Below are 26,475 nucleotides of genomic sequence, written 5' to 3'. Positions count from 1 at the left end.
TGGGGTCATGATCGTTAACATGATTTATGGTCCCTCTTGTTGGCCCGGTGGGAAGTCTGGCCACAGCACTGGCCAGGATACACCACATTTTACACCAGCCATGCCAAGCCAAGCACTGGGCAGACAGTACAGCCACCATAGCCAGTCTTTCTTTTTCTTCCTCTCTCTGTATCTCTTCCTCTCCCAAACACACCCGCACACTCCCCAAAGAGTTATAGAAGAATGGATAATGAGAAATGCCAAGAGATAGAATTTATGTTTTAAAGTCATGCCAATTCCTATTGTATATCCAGCACATCTGTAAAAGCAGGCTAAAAACACAAGCAAGTCTCCAGCTGACATTCAATAGTGAGACAGGCAAAAGTAAAATCTTTTTTTCTCTTTTCTGACTTTCTTCTTATTTGGTATGTATATTACACTGACACAAAACATTTTATAACAGACCTTTTTCTCCCTCCAACAGCCGATGGGGCGCATCATAGGGGCAATGCTCTTCCTAAACCTGTGGTGTGGCCCAAAGACAAAACTGGTAAAGACAAACCAAGATAATCATCTTTCAGTGTTCCTCACTCACTAACCTATGAGGCACTGTTATGTCCTGTCCCACACAGTCACACTGATCTGTGCTTTTGTCACAATCCTCTCATGCTTTGTGATTTTCAACTTGTCTGTCAGTGTGATGTTTTGTGTCTAGCTGTGGTCTGTGTTTTCAAATATGTATAGTCCCAGTAGCGTGTACTTGACTGAGACTGAAGCCACATAACTCTAATTTTGGCATATACTTGTCCTCGCCACATTATTTAGTCTACGGCACATATGAATTTGTAATCAGGAACTGGTTTGAATTAGTTTTAGAACAGCTTCAGCCTGCTTGTTGGGAAAGGTGAATGTGGTCTACCCTTTTTTCTTGGTCAATCACATTATTTCCATTCTGCCAGGCAGGCTCAGTTAATTAGAGTAATTGAATCCATCTCAAGTAGTAATGCAAACCACGTCTAGACCACATAAATTAATGGTGACGATTCGCTCACTCCTTGTTGCTTGGAGTTGTGAAGAGAGGTTGTGCTTCAGTCTCATGTCACAGCTGGTGTGTGTTATTTCTGGAAACTTGGGTGGTTTCAGAGGTCTTTAAGGAGTCGCAAGGCTCTCTGGAAGCACCTCTACAGAAAAGAATAGTTGTTTTGCCTGCCACCCTGCAACACATCAAAGCACAAAGCTCCTAATGACCATTTGTACCTTTTTTAAAAGACAGAATCTACACATAGTCCACCTTGCTTCCTTTATGAAGGAAATAAATAACATGAAACTGAGTTAGTAATATCATCATTACTAACTCATTAAACTGAACAGCACTCTGCTACTCAGTACAGTAAGCAAAAGTTAGAGCATGCTTTGGCGAAACGCGAATTAGAGCATGTCCTCAACAGTTTTATAGCGCTCAGTTTCACATTGGCATTTCAAATTGAATTTATTTCAAAACTGTGCTTATAGTGGACTGCAGGTGTGTAATGGACAGTGTCCATTCATGAATCCCATCCATAAAATCTGAGTGTGTGTTGCAAAAACAACAACCCCTGAGACACTGGTATGTATTTCAGTGGGAATATTTTCCTAGACTGAACGTAAATCTCTGTGTTTTGATTGCTTTTATTTTCACATTCTCACCCTGAAGATGTTAGAAGAAGTTATCTGACGGAAACCACCACTCAAATCTATTTTAAATTTACAGATCTGACTCTGAGGCTTTCAGCACATCAGGCGCTCGGCTTGCTATTTGGGAAGTTTATTGTACAACAGGAATTCAAAAGCATCCACTGTAGAAACTATAGGATGTTGGCCAGATTATATTATAAACATGTAGATGTATTGTTGACATATGTATTGTTGCATCACATCATATCACATTACATCACTATGGCTCTGTTTTCATTCATTGCCCAGTTAAAGCATGACATCACTCTATTTGTATTTGTTGAGGCTGGCATTCAAATTACTGCATCACCATTGTGTGACTTCATGTATAAGCATATGCTTGCCATTAGCTATACCATGTGTGAGTCAGAGGCACTCCTTGAATGTATTCTCAGTGTTCATCAGTCAGACTTATTGGCAGATGATGTTTCTCTTGAGAGTATAAGTCAGAGATCATTGATTTATGCAGACTACGGTGAGATCAACTCCAGCAATGCCCAGGGAGGAAACAAGTCCAAGAGAAATGTTTTTGAGGTATTTTGGCCTCGATATGGATAGCTTAGACAACTACAGAATTATGTTGTCAGAATGAGCACTAATGAATCTCTGAGATAAGAGAGTGATGACTGGCAAAGGGAGTGGATACTTTAGAAATTAATCCCAACTCTTAAAACAGGTTATATCTAAACAGCTCAGATATGAAATAAGTAAAGGAGATTTCGTATGTCAAGACACTCAGGGCTTCTCTACCTCCTCTAAGATATCACAACAAGATTCAGTAAGATTTGCTTGTTTAATGACATTAAATCATGCTAAATTCCTTACATTTAAAATCTGACTTTGAAGGTTTGTTGCAAAGATGTTTTCATTACCAAACCTTGCACTTTCTTGTGATTACTTATGCAGCTCATTAAAGCCAACTCATTCCTTGTGTTCAGTTTAGATTGAAACCGATCTGGTTTTCATCTCATAGCTTGGCTTGAACTTTATTTTATTGTAGCTTTGTAATGCGGGAATTTTGTGGAAAATTCGGTGGTCCAATTGCAACTGATCCAAAATAATTTTTAATAGAACAGAGTCAAAATCTTATAAAAAAGTTATTGGATCTGCTACTTAGCTATCATCTTTAGGATTAACTTTTTATAATTTGTTGGTTATTCCTCTGGAGTGTTTTTTAGGTTGAGTGGATAAAACGGGCTTCAAGGTAGTTTAACACTGACATGGTTTTCATCAGTCATAGACCATGGCAGTGCTCTGCGGCAGCACTTCACATGCAATCTGCCTGGCTTTTTATGTGCTTTATTGTCCCTTGTATTATGCCTGTGTGTGTGTATGTGTACACTCATTTCACAGCCCACAGCATTACAGCAGTCTCCTGCATTGCTAAATATCCCTCTGTTTTCAAACCCATAAACACAACATTCTTTCACCATTATTGCACAATTAAAATAACCATCATTTGTTTTCAGTTGTGTATCTCCTCTTCAGTGCCGACCACCTGTTGCTCTGTCTCAGTTGTGACTCTAAATCTGAAATGGACTCTGTTTCCCATGATTCCCTGCAGTTCTGCGTCCCTCTATTCCTGTCAACAAGAGAACCAACCTGGTGGGAAAACCTAGTGACCATGGTGAGGGCGACAGTGATGGCTGCACTGAACACTGCTGCACTTTGTCTTGTATACTGTAATTAAGCACACAACAGCTTAAACTAAGCTGCTCCTTAAGCCATTGGTGCTCAAACCTCTTTTTCCATGCTCCCCTTTCAATGCAGAAAATATTATGAAACATGACACTTATTTTGTTGTTTGAATGAAGCTTGTTAAAATGAATCTGCTAGCGTGAAAGCACTCTTGTTTGTTTATTACTCCCACATGTATCAGATTTATTCAACTTTAGTTCCACTCCGCATTTTTCCACAAGGTCATGCTGCAATGCTGCAATGCTTCTACACCTACCAGTTTGAGAACCGCTGCTTTAAGTTATCCTCTGCAAATAAAAAGGGCTCACAACTCTCAAACTACAGTAGCTTGCAATAAAATGTACAAGGTGTCCTAATGCACAAAACAGCATTTACCTTAACATTACAGCTCATCACAGATGTCTTGTCGCTGAGGCTTTTTTTGTTTCACTCACTGTTTTCTCACTCACTCTCCTGTCTCACTGTGATTCAAATAATTGTACTTGTGTGCACAAAGCCAGTGTGTGTGTGTGTGTGTGAGCGCACTATGGTTCTGAGCATCTGGGCACCCTTGGTGTCAGTAAATGTATTCTGGCAGACCTTTTCCCCCTATAAAGAGCACAAGAGATATTACACAACAAGTAATCTCTGATCTTTCAGCAGCCAGGAAAAGGCCACTGAGTTGCTCAGTGAGGATGGCCAGAGCAGATGGATCACAACTGTGTATGACTGTGAGTCAGATGATGAGGGTGAATAACTGATCTCTCCTCCTCCTGCTCTCTGTCCTCAGATAAACCCATGGACCTGAAACAAGGAGACAAGGAGTCCATCTTGAAGCCATTCCCACTGGTCACAGCCAAACCTAAACAAGAGCGCAGACAGCAGACAACCTCCTCTGCCCCAGCCATAAACAGTATGAGTACTTTTAATATCATAGAGGAGTGTTACATCATCATCAACATCATAGCTGCTTTAATATAGCAAAATGACCTCCATGAATGTGAGAGCATATGTAACTGAAAAAGCTGTGAGTGCGAGAGTATGAGACAATGCATGCATCTGATAATCAGGTGATGTAGCTTGCAGGTGTGTATTGTATATTAGTAGTAGAGACGGAAAAACAAGAAAATGTTGAATATGAATAGGCAGACAGAGAGCCAGAGTGCCGGCCAGAGCAGGTGCTGGGCGGGCTGGTCGTTGACCTGGGCCAGAGCTGTAAAAATAAGGACAGAGAGAGCTGCCAGGGACTGTTGGCACATCAAACTAACTCCAACTCCTCTCTCTGTTTCCTTTTCAGGCAGCCGTTTTGACCTAAATGACAACTCCTCCATATTCAGGCCCTTGCCTGCATCAGATTTAGACATCATGGGCAGGAAGCGCTTTGTGGGTAAGACTTCATCAGGCCATTTTACATTTCCACTGCAGATTTAAATGCTTCATTATTAACATCAACAGCTCTGTAGCAACATACTGTGTGTGTTAAGTCTGGGATATGACGTGAATACTGTAATTCCTATTCTTATTGTACCTGTCCACAGCTCCTCATGTGATCTATAAGACAGATAAAAAGCCAGATGAGCCGTGCTCTATCACCTCCTCCCTCGCTTATTTCCCTGATGAGGAGGAGGGCAGTGATCAGAATGTGACTGGTCCTCCCCGCGTACCGCCCTCCAATCTCACTGTGGTTACTGTGGAAGGTTGCCCATCTTTTGTCATTCTTGACTGGCAGAAGACCGACAATGAAACCAGAGGTACAGTAAATTCAAACGAAAGGCAGACACTTTAAAAATAGAGTTAATGATTAAAATGGTGAATTTTGTTTTAAGACATTCAATAAATCCCTTGGAAACATGTTTTATGAGTGACAAAGTGATGGCCATGGATAGATGAGTCGGTTATGAATGATGCTGTGTGTCCATTTAAGAAGTTTGTAGAGATAGAGGCGAGTGCAGTGTTGGTTATTTTGATGAGAGCAATGTGAGAACATAGAGCAAAATGTGATGGGGTTGAAATGTGAAGTTTAAAGGCCTCCATTGCATCCAAATATATTTTACTATTACTTTCTAATGATGGTTTATGGAAAGGGTTTATATATTGGCTTTACTAATGGTTAAAGATCCCCTCCAGGAGATATAAAAATCCTCTGCTTGGAATAATACATTGTGTCTGATATGTTTTTTCCACAAAAATGTTCAGTTACCTTGTAAAAAAATTCTTGAAATAACATTTAATCCTTCTCCATCATTGAAAAATCTCCTCCATTGCCTCCAAATTAGTTGTGACGTCACAAATCATGCTCGTAGGTACATGCCTTAAACTCAGATTTAAGCTTCAGCAGATGAATATGAAAACAGGTTTTAGTGTCAAACTTGACGTCATTCTGCTCAGTGAAGCTCAAACATCCAACTGAAGGACCAAGAAGAGAAAGTCTTTTTAACTGGAGGGGGACTTTAAGAAATCATTTCCTGACAAATGAATGGTGTTGATAATGTATAGTTGTTTAGAGTTGAAATTTAGAGCATGTTTGTTTTATTAAAAGCACATTGGGGATTTTTCTGCTCCTTTGTCAGAGTATGAGGTTATATCCACCACTAAAGGACCTCATGGAGAGGAGGTGTCCATACTGACGACAAACCAGACACACACAGCAGTAGAGAATCTCAAACCAGAGAGCAGGTATGTAACAGAAGAAAGCAGCTAGACATTAAAGGATAGGTTCACAAAGACTGTAACACTGAAAGATATCTACTTGATTTGAATCATTTGGACAGCTGAAACTTCATATTAGCTCCAGATAAACTTTTAAATACATTTTTGCACAGAAGGAGGACTGTGGATTTTAGCCCCCATCACTTACATTGTAATTGGATTATGAAGGGATCTTCTAATGGGCAGTATGAATAAGGGGAATGAATATGGCAAGAAAAACCTATGTCAGTGTTCATTTGGGCACCTGACTGTTGTTTTGAGACATACTTGAAAAATTGTGAATCCATCCTTTAATATGTCTTTTATCAGTATGTATCTGAACTCATCAGGATGTATCTCTTTCTGAAGTCTTCCATTTGTACAGATTACGAACAACCATCATGCTTACAAGATTTAAATACAAACCTTTTGCTTAACAAATACGTTAGGCTTGAGATACTGGCTGATTACATTAGTACGGTTCACAGTAGACTTCATCTTTTTCAAATTCCCTTGCACAAGTCAATGCAGTGAATCACGTTTGGTTTTGCACATGCAAAATGTCCAAGGAGACACGAAAGCTGAGTAAATCTGGCTGGAATGGGTCACTGAGTTTTTAATTAGATCTCAGCATCTGGAGTCTCAAAACTCACCAGAACCCTCCCTTGGGCTGGGTTTGCTAACCCAACGATTGCCAGGACATCTGAGCACAGCACATGGAATAACCATCATCTATGTGTGCTTGTGCGTGAGTGTGTGAGACGGAGTGTGTGTGTGTGTGACCCTTCTTACTTTGCTGTCCAAGGCATGAAAATATCTCAGAGTCTCAGTTCTGGAGGAGGGAGGAATTCAGGTTGAAAACTCCTCGAAGTTTGGATTACACGTTTTACTCCTTTTTCTGTATGTCTCAAATTTCTTGTTCTTAATGTGTAATTCTTGTTTCAGTTATGAATTCAAAGTAACACCGAAGAATGAGCTGGGAAGTGGACCCTCCAGTGAGCCTGTGTCTTTCAGCACAGAATCAGGCAAGTTTTTACAAAACATCTAATCCATTTTAACCATAAGAGGAAATCCCTGATAAACCCTGATGTGTTTTCTCTTACATAATTAGTTGCATGTCAACGCCACTGTATATGTAGGTAATCATCAGACTATGATTAGCGTTGTTTAGCATCCCAGAGGGTGGGCTATTAGGCAGTTGTTAGTGTAATGATTTCAACATGGTAAAGGGGTCCGACTGATTAAGACTCAAGGGTGTTGTCAGCTCACCAGATGTCCTCTGAGGTTTCTAACAGAGGCATATCATCCACCTGGTAATTAGGATAAGCTAATTTAGAAGCTAAATTTGCACTGATCATAGTGCAGCTGAGGTATCAACTGTTGTGTTTTTAAACTCATGATGACAACACTAAGAAGGGAATGCTGTGCTTAATTGGCGTCTTGTGGCGTCCCTGTGCAATCAAAGCCATGCCTTTTGGGGCTTAACACTGTAAATACTGTGCCAAATCGGCTCTAATACAAGTTTGGATTCATCTAACACAATATCCAAGATGTCTCATGACTGTGTATTAATTGTAAGTTGTTCTGATGACGTTACTCATTGCAACTTTCCCTCAAAATTGCAGCGGATCCTCGAGTGAGCGAACATGTTTCAGGTGAATATGGCCCTTTCCTCTTATCGTCAGTATGTTGCAGAAAATTGATGCTATTTTAAAATGTTGAATGTTCCCTGGTTTTTGGTCATATACATAACATGCGTTAAGCATTTTTGCATCTAATGATTTCCTCACAGGAAAAGATGCCATCTGGACTCAGTTCCCATTTAAAACCGATGCCTACTCTGAATGCAACGGGAAGCAGTATGTCAAGAGAACTTGGTACCGAAAGTTTGTGGGTATCCAGCTCTGCAACTCTCTGAGATACAAGATCTACCTGAGTGACTCTCTCAATGGTAACTACAGCCCACTGAAACATTAATGAACTAAGCAGCTCCTTATGGCCACCAGCAAATTACAAATCACTTCTGAAAACATTTCATCTCCAAAATATCAGCTCTGCGGGAACTTCCTTGTTTTACATAACATAACTGTGCATTTCTGGCAACATTATTAAGGGGTTAAAATGTCCTGAATCCATAGAGGAACATGCAATTCTTCACTTATTTCACTTATTAGGTCTGCTGTGGATTTGAAACATGGTTGGACTGGCTCAGGGTATCTATGTGCCCATTAATGAATTTGCAGCTATGTTGTCTTGATGATGTTAAATTAGGAAATTAGATTAGATCATTTTATTCAAGATCTGAAGATGGTCCAGAGAGAATTAGATTGGTCGCTCCTGTACAGTGACAAAATAGACACAAGTCAGTCACAAGTCTGTACATAACAGCTATATGTTTATGTCTGCTGATCTCTGTTAGCCTGCTGTACGTCTTTAGCTGTATATTTACATGTGTGCAAAAGTGTACATTGTATGCAAGTACATTTAGAGCCACTGGAAACCGGAATCCGATTCTTTGTGTGATCATGTATTTATTACAATCAATCACTTAATAAATAAAAAGCCAACCATGAGTGATGCACCTGAAAACAGGACCATTAAACAGCTGAAAAATATTAAATAAAAAAAATTGTAACAAGAATACATAAGAAACAAAACCATAGAACTTATTTCAAAAATACAATTCATATCTCAGAAAAAAACATACTTTTCAAAGGTTTCACGACTGTTAGCACAAAACACTTTCTAAACACAAAACAGAGGATGTCCTTCAAACTGAAGTGTAGTTTGAACTCTTCTCCTGACACCTTCCTCCAAGACCTTTTCTAATGAATCATGAAGTCAAACCAATTACAGCCCCAGACAGAAAATTGGTCCTGTGCCCTGATTTCTTTAATAGCCAAAAACATACTTTCTCCTCCATCTCTGCAGGGAAGTTCTACAACATTGGAGATCAGGCAGGGCATGGTGAGGACCACTGTCAGTTTGTGGACTCTTTCCTGGATGGACGGACTGGCACCCAGATGTTAGCTGACCAGCTACCAGGCAGACAAGGTATTTTGGTTTACCATAACCATTAATAAATCATTAATACTGGTTTTCATTATGTAGACTCTCATCCCTTCTCTTTTTTTATACCAGGCTTCTACAGAGCAATGAGACAGGAACCTGTTAATTTCGGAGAGATTGGAGGGAAGTCGCACGTTACTTACGTAGGTTGGTATGAGTGCGGCACGCCCATACCTGGGAAGTGGTAAGCCCTCCACAGGGCTGTCCAGGAAGGGTGACTTCCTTGGTGGTGAGGAAGAAGAGGAGTACCAAAGACGCCTGACTTGGCCCAAGGGGGAGTGGGCCTCTCTTTCATGTTACCATGGACACTGTAGATGGGTCTCTCTGTTTGAACTCCCAGGTATGAACCTGTACAGGACTAATAGGTGTCACACAACTCTATGGGGTGTAACATTTGTCTTAATTTCTCTATTTATCAAACATGTCACAATGGATGAAAGAATGCAGGAGTTTGAGTGAACCAAAACGTTGAATATACAGTAATAACAGAGAAAATGTTGGGAAGCTGGCTCCCAAAATGTAATAACTTGTATGATATTATTTATCAAGGGATTGTTATTGAATATCTTGTGTGTGCTCGGGCTTTTAGAAGAGAAAGTAAAAGTACTTCCCAATACTTGCATGGCTATGAACACACACATAGATTGTTCATTTGTATACAGAAATGAAGTACCAATCATATATTGATTGTACATTTGGATGTTGTAAAATACAAGAACACAAGTACACACAGACATGCAGAATTTACCTTCTACTGGCCCTATGAGATTATTAGCAGTTACAGTTTGCACAGTATTAAACTTTTGTTCATATATGTATATGGTGTGAAATACAGTATGTGTACCAGGGATCACAGATGATAGTTTTCAAGTTTGAATATCATGTCATGGATGTAACAGCTTCAGCCAAATTGTTGATCTATTGTGAAAAAGCCAAAACTTGAGCCCAGAGGTTCTATGGGATAACTTGGAAACAGAAGACTTGTATTTTTTAATGCCCATGCAATCTTTTCTGGTATTTTATAAAAGAATAAAATATATATTAAAAACAATAAACTGCGCTTCATTGTGAAATGATAATTTATGTGTTTCTGTTCAAACATGCAAAATGTACATAAAACTTTAGAGAAACAAAGTTTTTTCCACATCTGTTATATGACTGCGGTTGTTTTTGATGTACCATGTAGACGATGTTCAGCAATAAATCTTGTTTTTATATTTACCGATATCCATTTCCATCTGACTTCAATGCCTTACATTTAAAGGAAAAGTTCAACATTTTGGGTAATACCCTTGTTTCCTTTATTGCCATGAGTTTCATTACATTTTGGTACCACTCTCATGTGTTTGCAGTAAATATGAAGCTAACTTAACTTAGCACAGAGACTGGAAACATGGGGAAACTGCTGCTAGCCTACCAGCACCTCTAAACTCATTAATACATTTTATCTTGTTTGTTTAATAGTACAAACTATTTCTTAACCCTTGTAAAATGGCTAATTATTATTTTTACACCTGTTACATGTTAATTAGTTGTCAGGTCAGGGTAGCAACTTCCACATGTCCAGTCTTTATGCTAAGCAAAGTTATCCTGGCTGCTGAAGATAGCTTCATACTAAGCATACAGACACATGAGGGGTGTCAATCTTATTAATTCTCTGCAAGCAAGCGAATAAGCATATTTTCCAAATTGTCAAACTTCTTTTTTATGATGCACTAGCACTGTATTTTTGTGCTCAAATTCTGATCCGAGTCTGAAACAGAGTGCATGTAATGGTAAGTATGTAATACAGAATTTAACTCCAGTGGTAGACATTAAACCTATATAATAAACCCCTAACTGTGCTATCAATATCACTGACCACTTACAGTACAGTGGTCAAACCCATCTAAAAAGTGATTTCAGCTTGGCACTGATTACAATGAGGGTATTCGATAACTTCTCTAAATTATCCTTAATAAACCCTTTGTGCTCAATTGCCCTCACTCAGTTAGACAGTTTGACATGAAAGACCAGCCACATGTCTCAGCCAACCACAACCCTCAGACAGGAAAACAAAGTAGGGACACCAGCATTACCACAGTTTTCCATATCCGGTTGGGGAAGAAGGAGAAAGGAGAAGCCAAACTTAACAGACATGAACTCAGAAACCACAAACAGTGTGTGAGTGTTAAGAGAAAGACGGCAAGCTGACAGTGCCAAGAGCAACACAGTATCAAAACAAAAAGTAAAAAACAAACTCCATCTGGGTCTCAATCATTTATTAGGTTCAAGAAAAAAATGTTACAGTTTATACATAAACAACTAATCTCACTTGAAGGTGGAATTTGCTTTGATTTTTAGTAAAAACCAGTGATAAGAGAAAGAGAAAGACAGAGCAATAGCAAGTTTTACTGGAGGTGATAGAACGAGCTAAACAAAGAAAACCTTTTTTTCATGACACTGGGATCTACAACTCCCATAAGCCATCACTTAGCTAGTGTTCCCAACATGGGGCAGTTTCATTGACAAATCATTAATACCGACATGGTGGTGAAATTGATCAAATAAAGAAAAAACAAAGCAAACAGACATAACATAACATCAAGGGGTAACATTTCATTTAGGTAGTGTCTTATAAATGCATCCAGTAAACCAAACATAGATGGTTGAGGCGTATGACGCAGATGCAGTACGAGGATGCTGATCTCACTCGCAAAATGAAGTGTTACCATGAAAAGAACAACAAACAAGAGTTTGTGAGACAGCCTGTTTTGGTCTTCCAGATGTGTGCATACAGACTGGTTACATTTTTACAAAGACGGATACATGAGGGCAGACGGTGGTGGTGACAGGAGATGACAGAAAAAAAAAAAAAAAAAAACACAAGGTACATACGCCGAGGCCGGAACAGAGTGGTGTGTTGGAGAGACAGCATACAAACACTAACCATCAGACTTGGGGGGGGGGGGGTTTGCTTGTTTCATATTTGGACTTGATATTTGTAGGAGGGGAGATGCAGAGCAGTAAAGCATGTTTCCTGCATCCAGTCCAAACAGTTGGAGCCACATAGAGGGTTGGGGGGTTTGGGTGTGTGTGAGGATCATCCACTATCCTCTTTTACCGGTATCCAGGCCCTGGCTGAGTGTAGCCCTGGCCGTAAGGGGGGCGGGTGCGAGCGTACGGGTTAGCAGCTCCGGGTGGAGGGGTTACGGTGTTGCCTGGAGGCGGGGTGTATCCCGGGCGGGGCTGGTACCCTGAGCCGGGCTGGGAGCTGGGCGGCAGGCTGTAGTTGGCAGGCTGGGAGGCCTGGGAGGTATAGTTTTGGGGAGGGAAGGCTCCTGGTGGATACTGCTGGGCTCCCTGAGATGGATGAGGCTGCTGCTGGCCACCCTGGAAGCCCGGGGCTGGGGCTGGACCGGGGGCAGGAGCCTGGGAAGAGGGAGGCGCGTAGTTCTGGAACTGCTGCTGTGGCTGTGGTGGACCGGGCTGAGGGGCTCCGGGCTGAGAGCTGTATCCTGCTGAGAGAGGGAAGTAGAAGAAAATCTCTTTAATTCACTCCAGAGAGGAAAGAAATCCACCTCACTTAGCAACAAACCACAAACTGTATTTTGACCATTTTTGCTCTTACCAGGGTATTGCATACCGTACTGCTGCTGTGGTGGGGCTCCTGGTTGCTGAGGCGGGTATCCACCTGGAGCCTGGTACTGCTGATACACCTGACCTGAAGACAGCACAAGCCAGAGAAAAAAATGTCATCTATAAAAGCCACTATTCATTCATCTATGTGACATTCTAGCCCATTTAGAGTTGTAGTTTCGAGTGTGTCATATGAGATTTAAGACACTTTCATTTACACAAAGCCACATACAGTATGTGTCTCTGTCTCTCTCAATCAGATATCTGATTTTAATACGTCTTGGTTGTTCTGGACTATATGCAAATCATGGTCAGCCCCACTCAAGCCCAGAGAGTGGTGGTAATGCACTAAAGCTGCCAAAAACAAAGTTTAGTTCAAACAAATAACTATCCACAACAATCCACTAACACAAGCACTTGGGCTGTGTCTGAAATCACTCTTTCCGAAATAGTGTACTTTATTTACTCTCTGCCATTTTATTTGAGGGTGTAAATTTGTGTGTCCATGACATGTACAATACTTTCTGCTAACAATCCCACAATGCAATAGGCAGCGTTTTACAGATCTGAAAATTACTGTAGTGTGACTCTACATCTGTCAGTGATGAGGCAAAATGAGGGTGATAAGTAATTTTAAAATCTTAATTTACTGCTCTCTATTGAGTGAACTATGAAGTGTGTATTATATACGGAGCGTTGAATGAGGGAATGATTTTGGACACAGTCATGGATAACTGGCTGCTCCCTAACCCACACTGATCAATGCTGTCACCCACAGATTCACACTACAACAGCCATTTCAGTATGATCGAATATGTTGAAATCACTGGAGCCACAATGGCTAATTTCTGTGTAACTTCAGCTTCCATTATCACAGGGGACAGAGCCTGCGGAGGCTTCAACAGACCACTTACTGATGTAGTTACAGTTGGGCGGAGTACGTAAGTGTCTTGGAGTGACATGCATTTAACCCTTTTCAACATCTGGCAAGAACGTGTTCGGTTGGACTGCAATGCGTCTCGAATGCTTCTTGGATGCATTTACACTTGGCTTTTGTGATATTGGATAGCTATCCGATACACCCAAGACACGTGAAGTGACTAAGTGTAAATATGGTTTCTGTATCTGCATGGAAACACCTGTGCAGCTGGACAGCATAAAACACGAGTGCTTCAATAGAAACAGCTGCAACCACTTTGATATAAGTGTTTGTTGCTAAGAGTGCAATACCCGCAGAAATCTCTCTGTGGCACATTACAGTAAGAATTGGCTTGAGGCTAGAGAGCAGCGTGCAGGTGCCCGAGTAGACATAAACACACATACACACAAAGAAAAGATGCAAAACCTCTTAAAACTGTGGCTGACGTATAAACCCACTATCAAGATGCTGTATACACACAGACATGCACAACTCAACAGGCGCCGTCCTCTTCACCAGACATGTCTATGTTTGCAGACAGCGACTTCCTGCTGTACTTTTATTAACCATGACTTCACCAGTCCACATCGCCTGCATGCACATGTGGAGGATGGTCACAATCATCTCTACAACTTCTTAACTTGACTCAGTGCTGTGACTTAAATAGTAATCCTTATAAGACCTCTGAACACCCAAAGGAAGCCTGGAACATCGTGTTAGACGTATTAGCCACATTTGAGTAGCATGACGAATAATCAATATTATCTTGCTTGAGAGGGACGCCATTGCACATCTTTTTTATGTTTCAAAAACATGGAAAATTTTTACTTTTTATTCTAATTAGCTTACAAAGTTTTCCATTGAATGAAGACTTGGCAGACCAATGGTTCCCCTTATACAAGGCCCAAATCTTACCCCCAGATTGCCTGCCTGGCATATAAATTGGGGTGACTACACACGAAAAGCACAAAGAGTGAAAGAGAGCCACATCAGAGTTGACTGGTTTTCAAGAACTAGTGCTTTTCCACTCTTTGGGAGGTCTGATATGGTGGCACTTTATTTTGAGTCTGAATAGAGCAATGTTCAAGAACTTCAATGTACTCAAGAATAACCATTAATGTTATTATTATAACTCCATACTGTGGAGGAAAATGATTCTTTTCTATCCAGTGGTTCATGATTTAAACATTCAAAGCAGCACTTACTGTTCAGTACGTGTACCATATATTGTCTGAAAGAAGATGTACTTTTTACATTTAAAATAAACATATATAGTTGAAGAGGCTAATGCTCAATGTACTTACAGTCCGAAAACTAATATTACTTTGCATGGTCAAGGAGACACTTGACAACTAAATACTGCTAAAAACACTTCACCTTTGTATAGTGTCTTTTTTATAAGCAAAGCAGTGATGTGGCAACCATGTGTTATCTCACTGACAGCACTTTTAACATAAGCACCATGGTCTTTATTGTGTGAAAAGGCATGTGTGTGAAATTGGCTGCTTCTCCTGTTCTCCCTGGCCTGTAATCCATCAGGAGTCTTATGTAAGACTGACAGAAGGATGCGTGGCTGTTAAACTGCATTGGCACGACGAGTTCGTTTCACCTCACTTTAGCCAAGAGTTCGGCCATCGGCCTGCTAAGCGATCGTAGGACAGACATGACTAGGGGCTCCCTGGCAGAGCTGCACGGTTTCAAAAGCGGAGACACCCGAAGTTAGGAAAATGATGTTCATAGGAACAAAGCATTTGGCTGTAGTTCTGTTGACCTCTGAGCATGCCTTTATAAGGAGTCATAAGAACATGGTCTTAGTTTTAAATAAACATGTCACACCAAACACATGTCTGCCCATCTGATAAAGAGCCCCACGCAACTGTCTGAGCCGTTGCAACATATGCATGTGTTTACGCTTTCTTTCTTTCTTACACAGATGTAAATTATTGCCAAGGGTCCATCGGCATCTGACAGACAACAGGTTGAAATCTTTACCATCTGCTTATGGATCTCATTAGCAGCATTCTCATGGCGACGTGTAATCCAAGCTTGCATTAAAAGTGAGCTTAAGGCTGCCTTTAAAAAACCACACATGCTCAGTTGGCGTCTAATCTCATGTATTACCCTTTCATAAATTCTTGTACATCGACTGGCTGTTCTGATTTGCCTTGAGGCTGTCATACTGACAAACAGTCTCTGCATCCAGAGCAAGGAAGAAAATGAGGACAAAGAGTGAGGAGGGGTCATTTGGGAGAGGTGGCTGGGCAGGATCTGGTTTAATTTCTCTATGTGCCAACCATGTGCAGCCTTGCTTGGGCGTAAGGAAAGAGATGAGGAAGGGATACTGTGATGAAGGAATGGATGAGGAGAGGACGAACTGTTTGTGGCCAAGTTCGGCTTCGAGATATATTGAGATATCTAAAAACCCATCAAAAGATTAAAAGATGGTGTCAAGCAAAAGCTACAAATCTGTTTAATAATGATACTTCACTGATCACTTGGGGGGAAATATATTTTTACTTTCTTTTTTACTTCTCTTTCCACAGGGGAGCTCAGAGTGCAGCTTCAGCTACAGAAAAATTCCCTGGGAGGTGGGAGGAAGTCTTGCTAAATTCTTGCTCACACAGGGGGTTAGGCTGAATCACTTATTACCTCACATCTCGCTAGCTACAGCCAATATTGACACAGCAATGGGAACTTGAAACTCTTCCTTGAAAATAGCAATTCCATAAAAAAAATCCCATCTTCATTTCAGTAAGCTTGACTGACCTCCATAACGGCATCCCTGAGTCACCACATCTAGTAACGCTGAAAGTAACGGTCAGAATCAAATAACAAATATGAAAGACCAAGTTACTTATGATACTAAGCCATCTGTTGTTTTTCCCCAGTCCTTCTGTTATGGAAGGAGAAAAAAAAAAAGAAAAAAGAAAGAACCATGAACAGCTTTCTGTTGAGCTGGCTGTTTGTGTGCAACATGATGTGTCGTTGGCCAACCCACTGACAGAATAAGTCTTCCTTCTGGACCAACTAAACTCTTATGAAGCCCTACGGTTTGGTCCTGCAGTGCTAACCAGGCCAAACCATAAACCACCAGTTAAATGGGAGAACTCATACCACATGTGTGCTGATCGTGTCGCAGGTGTGGTCAGAAGTCAGCCTTGTGACTGCTCTGAATGAAATGAAAGTAATGCCTCTCACACGCTGCATCAAAAAGGCATCTCCTATGCTCAAGTGGTCTCCACATTCAGCTGGACCAATAAGAAAAATACAGAAAACTGGCATCCTTATCCATTAAATAAGATCCTTGGATAAAGTAAATGGACATGTTAAACTTCCCCCGAGCTGTATCCCAGATACTGTGGTGAGAAAATTAGGCAAAAATAAGCTTTGTTTTTGCCATCATACCGCCTGATCCTTTGTTCATTTATCTTTATTTAGGACTTGAGTTTGGGCCCAACATGTCTGTGTTAAAGATTGCACACAGGGGAGAACTGTGATAAGGTCTCTGCAGATGAAGATAAATGCTAATTCCATGGATACTCTTGTTTACATACTGATGATTAAGATGGATTATTTCTCATTCAGGGAGACCTGCTGCTTCAACCGCAGAATGGAACAGATTACCAAAAACAGGGAGCAAGCATTTTCTTACAGTTGATGCAGTAAACTGCAAACTTCAGTTAATGTAACTTGGTAAAAAAACAACAACAGTATATTCATCCTATCAACTAAGCTTCTCCATTAATTATTTCGATTTAAATTATGTGCTGCATCTTCTTCATTTTCTCGGTTTCCTTTAGTTTGCTCTGCTCATATCATTTTACGTATCACATCACATATAATATTCTTCCACTCCATTAATGTTTCACCAGATCTAATCTACTATGGATCTCTGGCAGGATGAAAGTGATACTGTCTGTAATCCTATGAGAGATAAAATGATGGTAAGTGACACAGACACTAAACAATGGTATTATAGTATGGTCCTAGTCTATCATGTTACTACATCACACATGAATATGTAATAGTTTCAAGAGTGGGCACAACAAGGAGTGGCATGAAATTACATCTCACATGCAGGACTGTAGTGATTGTGACATGGGTGCATATGTTTCTGGAGCAGTGTTTCCCCTATATTCATTCTGAATTATGAGCGCCGCTGCTTAAGTTTCACACTATCATTAATATCAATGGGCTACTAATGATTTTAACTTGCGCACCATGCAAGCATGCTTTGAGTCATCGACTAGTGCAACAAATCCCAGAATCCTCCCTCTCATCATTCTTCAAAGGACATTTATGTGAAAGCACTGACCTATAGCCAGCTATGAAGACAATTCAGAATAGCTGGTCCACCTTAAGTGGTCCTCTGATAGCTGGTCCCCACATGGTCTTTTGATCAATATTCCATTGTGCATACCTCAGAGGAGTACCTGTCTGTTCACCTATTATGCTGTGTTAAACATGGTATGTGTGCATGTGTCTCACCATCCATGCCAGCTTGGGGTGCCTGCTGTACTCCAGGATAGGGAGCCTGTGGTTGAGGGGGCACTCCTGGCTGAGGGGCTGCAGATGAGGAGGAAGCAATGCTGTCAGGAGTTCCTGAGCGCTCCTCTGGCGCAACCGCTGGCAGAGCTACAGACACCACAGAGGGAGACAGGCATGTGCTGGAAATATGAATGCCTTATGTGACAGTTAAAACAAAACAGCAAGCAAGCCAAAGAACATCTGTTAAATTTAAAAGTGACGCACCAGTCGTAATTGCAAAGATTAAAGTCAGATTAATTTACAATAGCATCCTTAATTTTCTGCGGTTGGTTAGTGTGTGATACCTGGGGGCTGGTCCTCGCTCAGGCCAAAAGCGGAGATGACATTCTTGTTGACCTCATCCTGGTTTTTTAATGGGTCGAAGGCTGACATGCTGGCTGCGCTAACTGGGGTCGCCTGTTTCACTGTGGTTTCTGCTGTCACCACCTTGCCCTCACGCCCATCCACTGATTCTAGAAACACAGCCAGGAAAATGAGTAAGCACTAGCAGATTGCAATGTTGCAATACACATGTGCCACATTTTGCACTTGTCAATTATAAACACATTTGTTGTTACACCATGAACACAAACATGTAGTAAAAGGGGTATGTGACGATGTATGAGTAATCTTCACAAACAGGTTTTTAAAAATTATCATTGCCAAAGCCTAATAAACGTTGACCTTGATTATAACTCGAAAAATAAATCCACCTGTTTGTCTGAGCAGGGTGCCAAAAGGCAGACTACAGATCACCTCTGTCCACTTCATTCCTTGATTCAAGCCAAATCGCATATGAATATGTACGTGCTCAGGAGTGGGCAGAAATAAAAAGCTGCGTAAAGTTACAGCTCACAGAGAATTACAAACACACAAAATACAAAATCAGATTTTATACAGGGAAGGGCGTCTGTGGAGGTGAGTGACCATAGTCAGACTGGACTGAACTACAACATACGCAGTATGTAATTAAAGCAGTGTATAATTCCAGACAAATATTCACATGAAAAGAGTTATTAAATCATTCCAACAATAACTGACTCTTATCAATTATCTCATTCTTGTGTCTGTATCTGTGGGATACAGATGTTACAATTCTGGCAGTGAGTATGTGGAATATGAACAAGCATTAAGGAGGCATTGCAATTTCCATCTGTGGGATTAAGAGAGAAGGTTTGTGATCTAAAAAAAACAAACAAATCCCCCCCCCCCAAAAAAACAAAAACAAAACAAAAACAAAAAGAGAAATCAAATCATCTGGACTGTTCGTGTGCACACATGCCATTAACTAATGGGACAGAATGTTTGTTGTGGATTCAGCAAGTTTATCTCACCTATCGATTTAAAATTTTCATTAGCAGGCAGAAGTTAAAGCTGGAGTGTGGGACTTATGTCTCCCCCTTCTAGCAGTGAGAGTAATTACAAAAACACTGTCGACACATGCTTACATCATAGGCTCCGCCGTAGCCTACAGTAGTTTCTACTGTAAAACGGTAGATAAATTGTTTTAAGTGTAACACAACCCCAGGGATATGACTCATCTCACTATCAGAATTTGATCCATTCGGTCCGATAACATTTGGAAAGTCTAGAAGAGCCGCACGATTAAATTATTTTATCCCCATTCAAGTTAGCAGAGAGCTAACCAGAAGGTTGCTTGGCCCATAGAGCAGGCGCAGTGTGCATTCATCCGGCCAGTGCAGGAATGTCAAACCCAACACCAGAATAAAAACTCTGGTATACTGTGAAGTACAGAGAGATTTATCTGGCAGTGATTGGCTTAATCAGTATTGCGTGAACTCGTTGGGCAAGGGCTTGAATGTTACCGACATTAATTTATATGTAAAAGTTCTGCACTGCAGGTTTAAGAGTTCTTGTGTTAAAACAATTCAAGGAGCAGATGTGCACACACATACTGCAAGAAGACTCAAGGCATTACAATGTGTATACGTGTATGCGTGTGTGTATTCGCATGTGTGGGGGAGTACTTACCATTGTCAGGTGCTGTAGCAGCCAGACCGGGCTCTGTGGGGGGCTCCAGGCTATCCAGGAGGTTGTTGACTTTATTCCTGAGCTCGATGAGCTCCCTGCGCAGGTATTTCACCTGACTGGATTCCAAAGGTCGTGGCTGACCATTCACTGAAGATAACAAGAGATGAATTTAGGGGACACAAGGGAGCAAATTAAGTATCTGTTTGTCATCTGTTTGGGGACTGATTTAGCAAAGTCAAACATTTCTCCATCTCTGCACAGTCTTTGTGTGTTAGACTTCGAGGAGGCTGATGGATAAAGCTCGAGGCCTGATCGCTTTTACAGAATACAGCAATCCCCTGGTCAGCACCGTTATTAATGGGGCTTTTTTGTGCATTACTGAATATGGAGCTCATTAATTCTGATCATTCCCCACCTGGGGCAATGCTGTCTTTAACTTGAACCACTTGTTGACATAGATCATGGTCTACAAATAAGTTGCAGCAATGAGCTATTAAGACTTTCTGGGTCAGTCTTATACAGAAGAGTGTCAACAGCCTGGCAGATAGTAAACCAAACCAAATGTGGCAGGAAAACCAAGCAGCATAACCTCACACCCCGAGAAAGTAAACAGACTAACAGACTGACAATACACATACATGCTTATAGGGGATTAACAGCTCCCAATATACATGTATGAATAATGTATGAACTTCATATTGAGGCAAATCGTTGTTGGCTGTATACACTGATGAATATTCAAGTGTTGTTCACTCTATTAGACTGGTAAATATTGATTAATAGTTAATTAAACAGTCCTAATGTATAGTATCTCATTAGCAGATAACTGAAAAAAACAGCATTGTGATACACAGTAACATGCATCATGTAAAACAACCACCAAATCATTAAGTTAAATGACTTGGAAAATCTGTTAATTCTAAACTAAGTATGTGTGCATATTAAATGATGATCTGTCCCAATTCTGTTAGCTCTGCACTCTGAATATCTGGTATTACAGGGATAATCTATCACATGGTTGAGTCCGCAAAGCCATTCACAACAAAAGCCAGACCAACACAGGGAGCTCCGTCATCATCAATGCACCCCACCAGCTAGGCATTCAGCAAAACAATGAAACAGTGGAACATTCAGCAAGAAGGCACCGGCTTGTAGTCCAGCTTGTCTTTCCTCTTACTGTGTGTATATTTAAAAAGTAAAATAACATACAGTGCTTAAATACATATTTGAAGATGAAATTAAAACAATCAGGCAAACAGGTAAATCTGTAGGAAACACAGGATTAAGTTGTTTATTATGGACTGTACCTCCATGATTCATAAGGTACTATGACTTGGCAGAGTGACCCTTCGTGACCTGAACCACACGGGTCACTCTTAACTACTTTCAACTCTCATTTTCCTAATACTAAGTGATAGAGGAGTGGAATTTCCATTGCAAAACAATGAAATGTGAGAGTGAAAATTGCCGGACATTCCTTTCTCACACAAGTTTCTTGAGTTTGAGTGGATAATGCTGAACAGAGATGCACGGGGTCATGAGGCATTGCCTGAGACACGAGCTGCCATGAGATTCCATCTACTCTCGCTCGCTTTGAATATCGACACATGTCGGAGAATATCAGTTCCACGTGAGGTCATGACATGTGATGACGAGCCATGGCTCAGCCTCGATTGGGAGGAAGTAAAATATTTTTAAAAGAAGAAAAGAAACAAACATCTTACGGATGCCTGGCTGATAATAGCAGCAACCAGAGGACAGACTGGCTGGAAGTGCAGCACAGCAAACATGTTGTTATTACACATTCAAGAGTAGAGTGAGTGTGTGTTACTGCATGTTTAACTTTGTGAGAGTCATATTGAACTTTAGATCTAGATTAGATTGTTACATTATAGTGATTAAAGTCCATGTGTGCTATGCTTATGGCACATTTTCATAGCTGATAGCAATATTTCTTAGATTCAATGTCTTAAAGTTTGACAATTATTCATGCCTGTATTGCCATACCAGTAAATCCCAACCACAGTTTGAATCCTGGCAGAATAGAGACACAATTAGGCTATATAATAGCAAAACACTGTAACATACTCCTGCCTTTAAATGAATAACATTTACAGGAAATAAAATAATTCATGAACATGAACAAAAAACACATGTAATGTAGAAACAGCTTGCCGGGACATTTCATTAGTAAAATCAACATGTATTTAGAAATTTACAGATGCTGACCCTCTGCTGTTTATGGCCTTATATGGACATGTATTCTTTGCTGTGATTGAAAAAAAAACAGTCCCAGATGGCATATTTGATCAGTACAATTAAATTAATGATGTACAATATACTTCATCATTAACTTTGCATGCGTCTGCATTCTTTACTTTCATGCCCATAATTTATGTGTGAAAACAAACCTTTTAATCGTGTTTTTTTTCAAAAAGCAGACAGAATGCACTTTGAGACTAAATATTAATGCTGAATGTGATTTATGTACTTATTGTTTTGTCTGTTTATGTCTGGAAAGGATCAAATTTCTAAAGAACTTAGCTTCATGTGTATGCCATGTAGTTGCTGGGCTCGTCTTGTTTTCAAGAAACAGAACATTTTTTTGATTCTGATTCAAGCACTGATCAAATTATAATTCAGGCCAAGTAAGGTACTGCATTCAAATAGTCTTGTAAAAACCCTGAAATATGGCAACACTTGATGCAACTTGTTGTTATTACTGAGAAAAACAGGCATCAACATGACATGTTCGGGTGTGCCCAACTGGTTGTTTGGTAAAATGTAATTAATTCTTCTATGACCTACATCTGAAGTCACACAGCTACAGGGCTATTGGGTGATTGTGGACTAAAAAAGTGGCAAATATTTAAGATTAAGAAACAGTATAACTAGTATAAAGATCTTTTGTGAATGCATCAATCTACTGTCTATATTGTTTGTCTGCTGAACCAGCCCTTAGTGACACACAGAAATTCCACCACAAATTAGTCATAAGGGAGGGCAGACAACTTTCACTTGGATGGAGACACACAGAGAGTTGTTGTGAGAAGCATAAGCTAGACTGCCCTCCAGTGACTGGTTGCTGTAAATGAATCTCCAATCACAGCAGATGAAAAAAACATCCTCGTGTACAGTTTATCATGAAATAAAGACTTTAAAAACCTACAGGTTTAAAGTGTGGGATTTCTCAAAGCAAAGTTCAATTGAAAGGGAATAATGTGACATCTTACCAAACAAAGTCAGTTTGAGTATTCTACTGCACTGGATTGCGAAGGAGAGGTCAGAGCTGTCGAAGATGGTAATGAGGTCATCATCTACAAAAATGGAAAAGAGAGAACATGTGATTCACTGTACGGCAAATTATCTCTATTAAAGAAAATATATTAAGATACCAAAAAAAACTACAACCCTGTATTCCCTTATTAGAATTACATGGTCAAGTGAACAGATGATATGTTCATGTCATCAGTACAACAGCACACTACTTTACAATAAATAATCTGATCAGGGGAAAATTTAACACTGACATTTTTACTCTTAAGAATAATTAGGAGAGGGGAGACCCGAGCCAAGTGTCCCGACTCACCTTCATCCTTGTATTTGATGGTAACCTCGTCGTTACTCTGCAGCTTGCCTCTGAAGACCCGTTGCATCATCAGCACCAGCTCATCGTAAGTAATGTCTTCGTTATGGATAGGGATGCGTCTGATGTCATCACCCAACTGGGCCTTGATGATCAGCTTCCCGCTCAGGTCCAGCTGGCCGTTCATTGTGCCGTCCGACCTCTTCTGCTCCAACCACTTAACAGGGTCAGAGAGGAAGCGGTTTTAAAAACAACCAATTAAGCAATGAGCCTGCTGTCCCGGATTTCCTTTCCAACATAAACTTTACTTATGACAAACAGGATGATATAAGGATAAGATGGATGGATAGATAAGCTGCATGGTTATTTATAAAATTGGTTAGGGAGGTTGTGAATAACTAAGGTCTTTTATCAATTGTAAATAAAAATTGCAGATATTTCTGTAATCTGTTTCCTGTGGGATGTAATCAAGGGTTTGGACACTAGAGAGTGGTCAGCCTTACATGTTGCAATGCCAGTGACATGCTGCACCACTGGGCTGCAAGATTATGGTTACAATCATAATGATTATTTAGCTCAGTATTGAAAGTTCTAAACTGTTCACAGTTACATGTGCAGTCATTTTTGGGAACAAAATAACATCATTCAAACTGGTCAGAAAACCTCCTCCACTTTCAATGAACTTTTCTTAATAGGTACAATGGGAATGTTTAAATCTTAAATAAAAAGGGATTTCATGAAACATATGTCTTTAATATCATCACAGTACATAAAAACAACAAAATGCACTCATCATAGCAGTAAAACTGAGGCCTCAGGTAAGAATGGATTTGTGCAAGTCATTGTTTTGATTAAAATGTGGTTATTACATTAACAAGTACATTCGGGTGATAATGAAATTAGCAGCTGCTCTTGACTATAACTGAGCTTTACTGACTTGCTTGAGGGTACCCTGACAATTACAAACAGAGGGACAGAGGGAGAGTGCTGCCCTTTACTTTCAGAGCCTGGAAAATGGATTTGATTTGGCAATGTTCACTTCTAAACAATCAGACTATGCCCCCCAGGGTTAGTAACATGTTTATTTAGGTCAATTTATACTGACTGTAATCTTTATCACAATAAGAGGACAATCCAATCAAGGCTATGCTATGCAGTTGCAATACAATGCAATTTCACTTTATCTGCAGAGTCTAAGGGTCAAACGTCACCAAGTGATGTGGCATAGTCTCTTCCAAGCTATGACAGAACTCATAACACACTTTGACCCAAAATGCAAGCCCACTTAATTAAATAATTTAATCTTTCCATTATGTTTAGTGGCTTTTTAAGTGCAATGTAATTGGATCATGCATGAGACATTATTTATGACATCATTAGTGAAATTCTTAAAACTCACAGATTTCGTTTAACTGTAACTTGTATCTTATACAGCCAAGTTAGCCTGCTGTCTGTGGTACATCAGTGTGTGTTTGCTCGATCTAATGTCGTCACCAGTTGGATTGAATTCACAATATATTACTGTGAATTCAATCTCAGAGACGCTCCGGCTTTGCCTGTCCCGGCCAGATGAATAATTGGCTGGATGCTAAGGATTGTGTGGTAGCTAACGTTTAGCAGAGCAACTACGATAACAAATAGATTTCGACTGAGATTAACGATTGGTAAACCGTAATCAAACGTTTCAAATGCCTCCCACATTATTTATCTGCGACGCTAAATCGCAGAGTCATCTGTCAGTGGCGCACATAACGTTACTTTCACTTATTAAGTTTGCTAGGCCGTTTCACTGCAGTGTCAACGATGACAGGACAAACTATATACTATGCTTTAAGTAAAAAAGCAATATAGTTAAAAGTCCACTGTATAACGTTTGTTCACCTCAAAATAATCTGCCTCAAAATCAACTTCGCGTTGTTAGCAACCGGTCAGCAAAAACAGGTTTCCAATGTAGCTAACTTTGTGACAGCTACCATAAATAAACATTCAGAGCTAGTTAAGCCAACAAATTTTTATATAGTAATGCAACATCATCACTTTCCTTAATCAGAACAGATTAATCGCTAGTCGTGGTGTGAATCTTTTTGTAAATACTTCCTATGAATCACTCCCAACACCTGTTTGGGTGAGCTAGCGTAACATTAGCCGGCTAACGCTAAATAGGTAGCTTGCTAGCTAGCCACACACAGTCAATCAATGACTGCAAAAAACTATTGCGTGGTTAAAACTACATTATACTATGATTTGGCACCAAACCCAAGATGCCTCTCACCTGTATCTGACGACTTGACCACGCTGTATTTCACAGGTTTCCCCAAACTGTGAAAATGAAATCTGTTAGTTAGCCTAGCTAGACCCGGCTGCCAGCATCAGGAAGTGTCCTCTCGGCTGTCAACGTCACCCAGTACGTGGCATTTACTGCGCGCAGCCGCAGACAATCCGGTACAAAGTGCGCTGTGATTTACTCACCAAAGAGTAAAGATGATTAAACATCAATCTCAAACAAGTTCAAGAGAAAAAATGTATTTTTTATTCCGTCCACAATGCATTATTTTAGTCATACACACAAATATATCATTTTGGCTTTCTGATCCTGAAGGAGAATACCTGAAAACATAACAATACACGTAGTTACTGTGATTACCACCTTGGCTTAGATCAGTGATCCCCAACCTTTTTGGCTTGTGTCCCTTTTTGGTTTTTAAAT

At 40.2% G+C, this 26,475-nt stretch overlaps 2 protein-coding genes across 12 annotated transcripts in view; one reads left to right on the top strand and one right to left on the bottom strand.

The window, feature by feature from the left end:
• Positions 1-10,353, top strand: part of LOC121906903 (target of Nesh-SH3) — a 33,183-nt gene extending 22,830 nt beyond the window's left edge. For all 8 annotated transcript variants that reach the window (XM_042426106.1, XM_042426110.1, XM_042426111.1 and 5 more), the window contains 11 exons: positions 464-529; positions 3,257-3,319; positions 4,160-4,282; positions 4,667-4,756; positions 4,908-5,120; positions 5,940-6,045; positions 7,003-7,082; positions 7,683-7,712; positions 7,850-8,008; positions 8,989-9,111; positions 9,199-10,353. In XM_042426106.1, coding sequence (XP_042282040.1) covers positions 464-529; positions 3,257-3,319; positions 4,160-4,282; positions 4,667-4,756; positions 4,908-5,120; positions 5,940-6,045; positions 7,003-7,082; positions 7,683-7,712; positions 7,850-8,008; positions 8,989-9,111; positions 9,199-9,314 — 1,169 coding nt within the window. In that variant the 3' untranslated portion in view covers positions 9,315-10,353. The remainder of the gene's footprint in view (positions 1-463; positions 530-3,256; positions 3,320-4,159; positions 4,283-4,666; positions 4,757-4,907; positions 5,121-5,939; positions 6,046-7,002; positions 7,083-7,682; positions 7,713-7,849; positions 8,009-8,988; positions 9,112-9,198) is intronic.
• A 1,019-nt stretch (positions 10,354-11,372) lies between these two features.
• Positions 11,373-26,192, bottom strand: tfg (trafficking from ER to golgi regulator). 4 transcript variants are annotated; one of them, XM_042426115.1, is made up of 8 exons: positions 26,041-26,192; positions 23,772-23,985; positions 23,416-23,499; positions 20,183-20,329; positions 18,496-18,663; positions 18,152-18,298; positions 12,752-12,829; positions 11,373-12,626 (listed from the first exon to the last, which is right to left on the bottom strand). In XM_042426115.1, exons 2-8 carry the CDS (start codon positions 23,953-23,955, stop codon positions 12,226-12,228), a joined length of 1,209 nt encoding a protein of 402 aa, XP_042282049.1. In that variant the 5' UTR covers positions 23,956-23,985; positions 26,041-26,192; the 3' UTR covers positions 11,373-12,225. The 4 variants fall into 4 exon arrangements, with proteins under 4 accessions (XP_042282049.1, XP_042282050.1, XP_042282047.1 ...); XM_042426116.1 differs by having other exon boundaries at positions 11,373-12,623; XM_042426113.1 differs by having other exon boundaries at positions 11,373-12,623; positions 12,737-12,829; positions 26,041-26,191.
• Between the last annotated feature and the right edge of the window lie 283 nt (positions 26,193-26,475).

The sequence above is a fragment of the Thunnus maccoyii genome, chromosome 11, assembly GCF_910596095.1.
Source record: "Thunnus maccoyii chromosome 11, fThuMac1.1, whole genome shotgun sequence".
Lineage (NCBI taxonomy): Eukaryota > Metazoa > Chordata > Actinopteri > Scombriformes > Scombridae > Thunnus > Thunnus maccoyii.
This window is presented reverse-complemented; position numbering and strand designations above follow the sequence as displayed.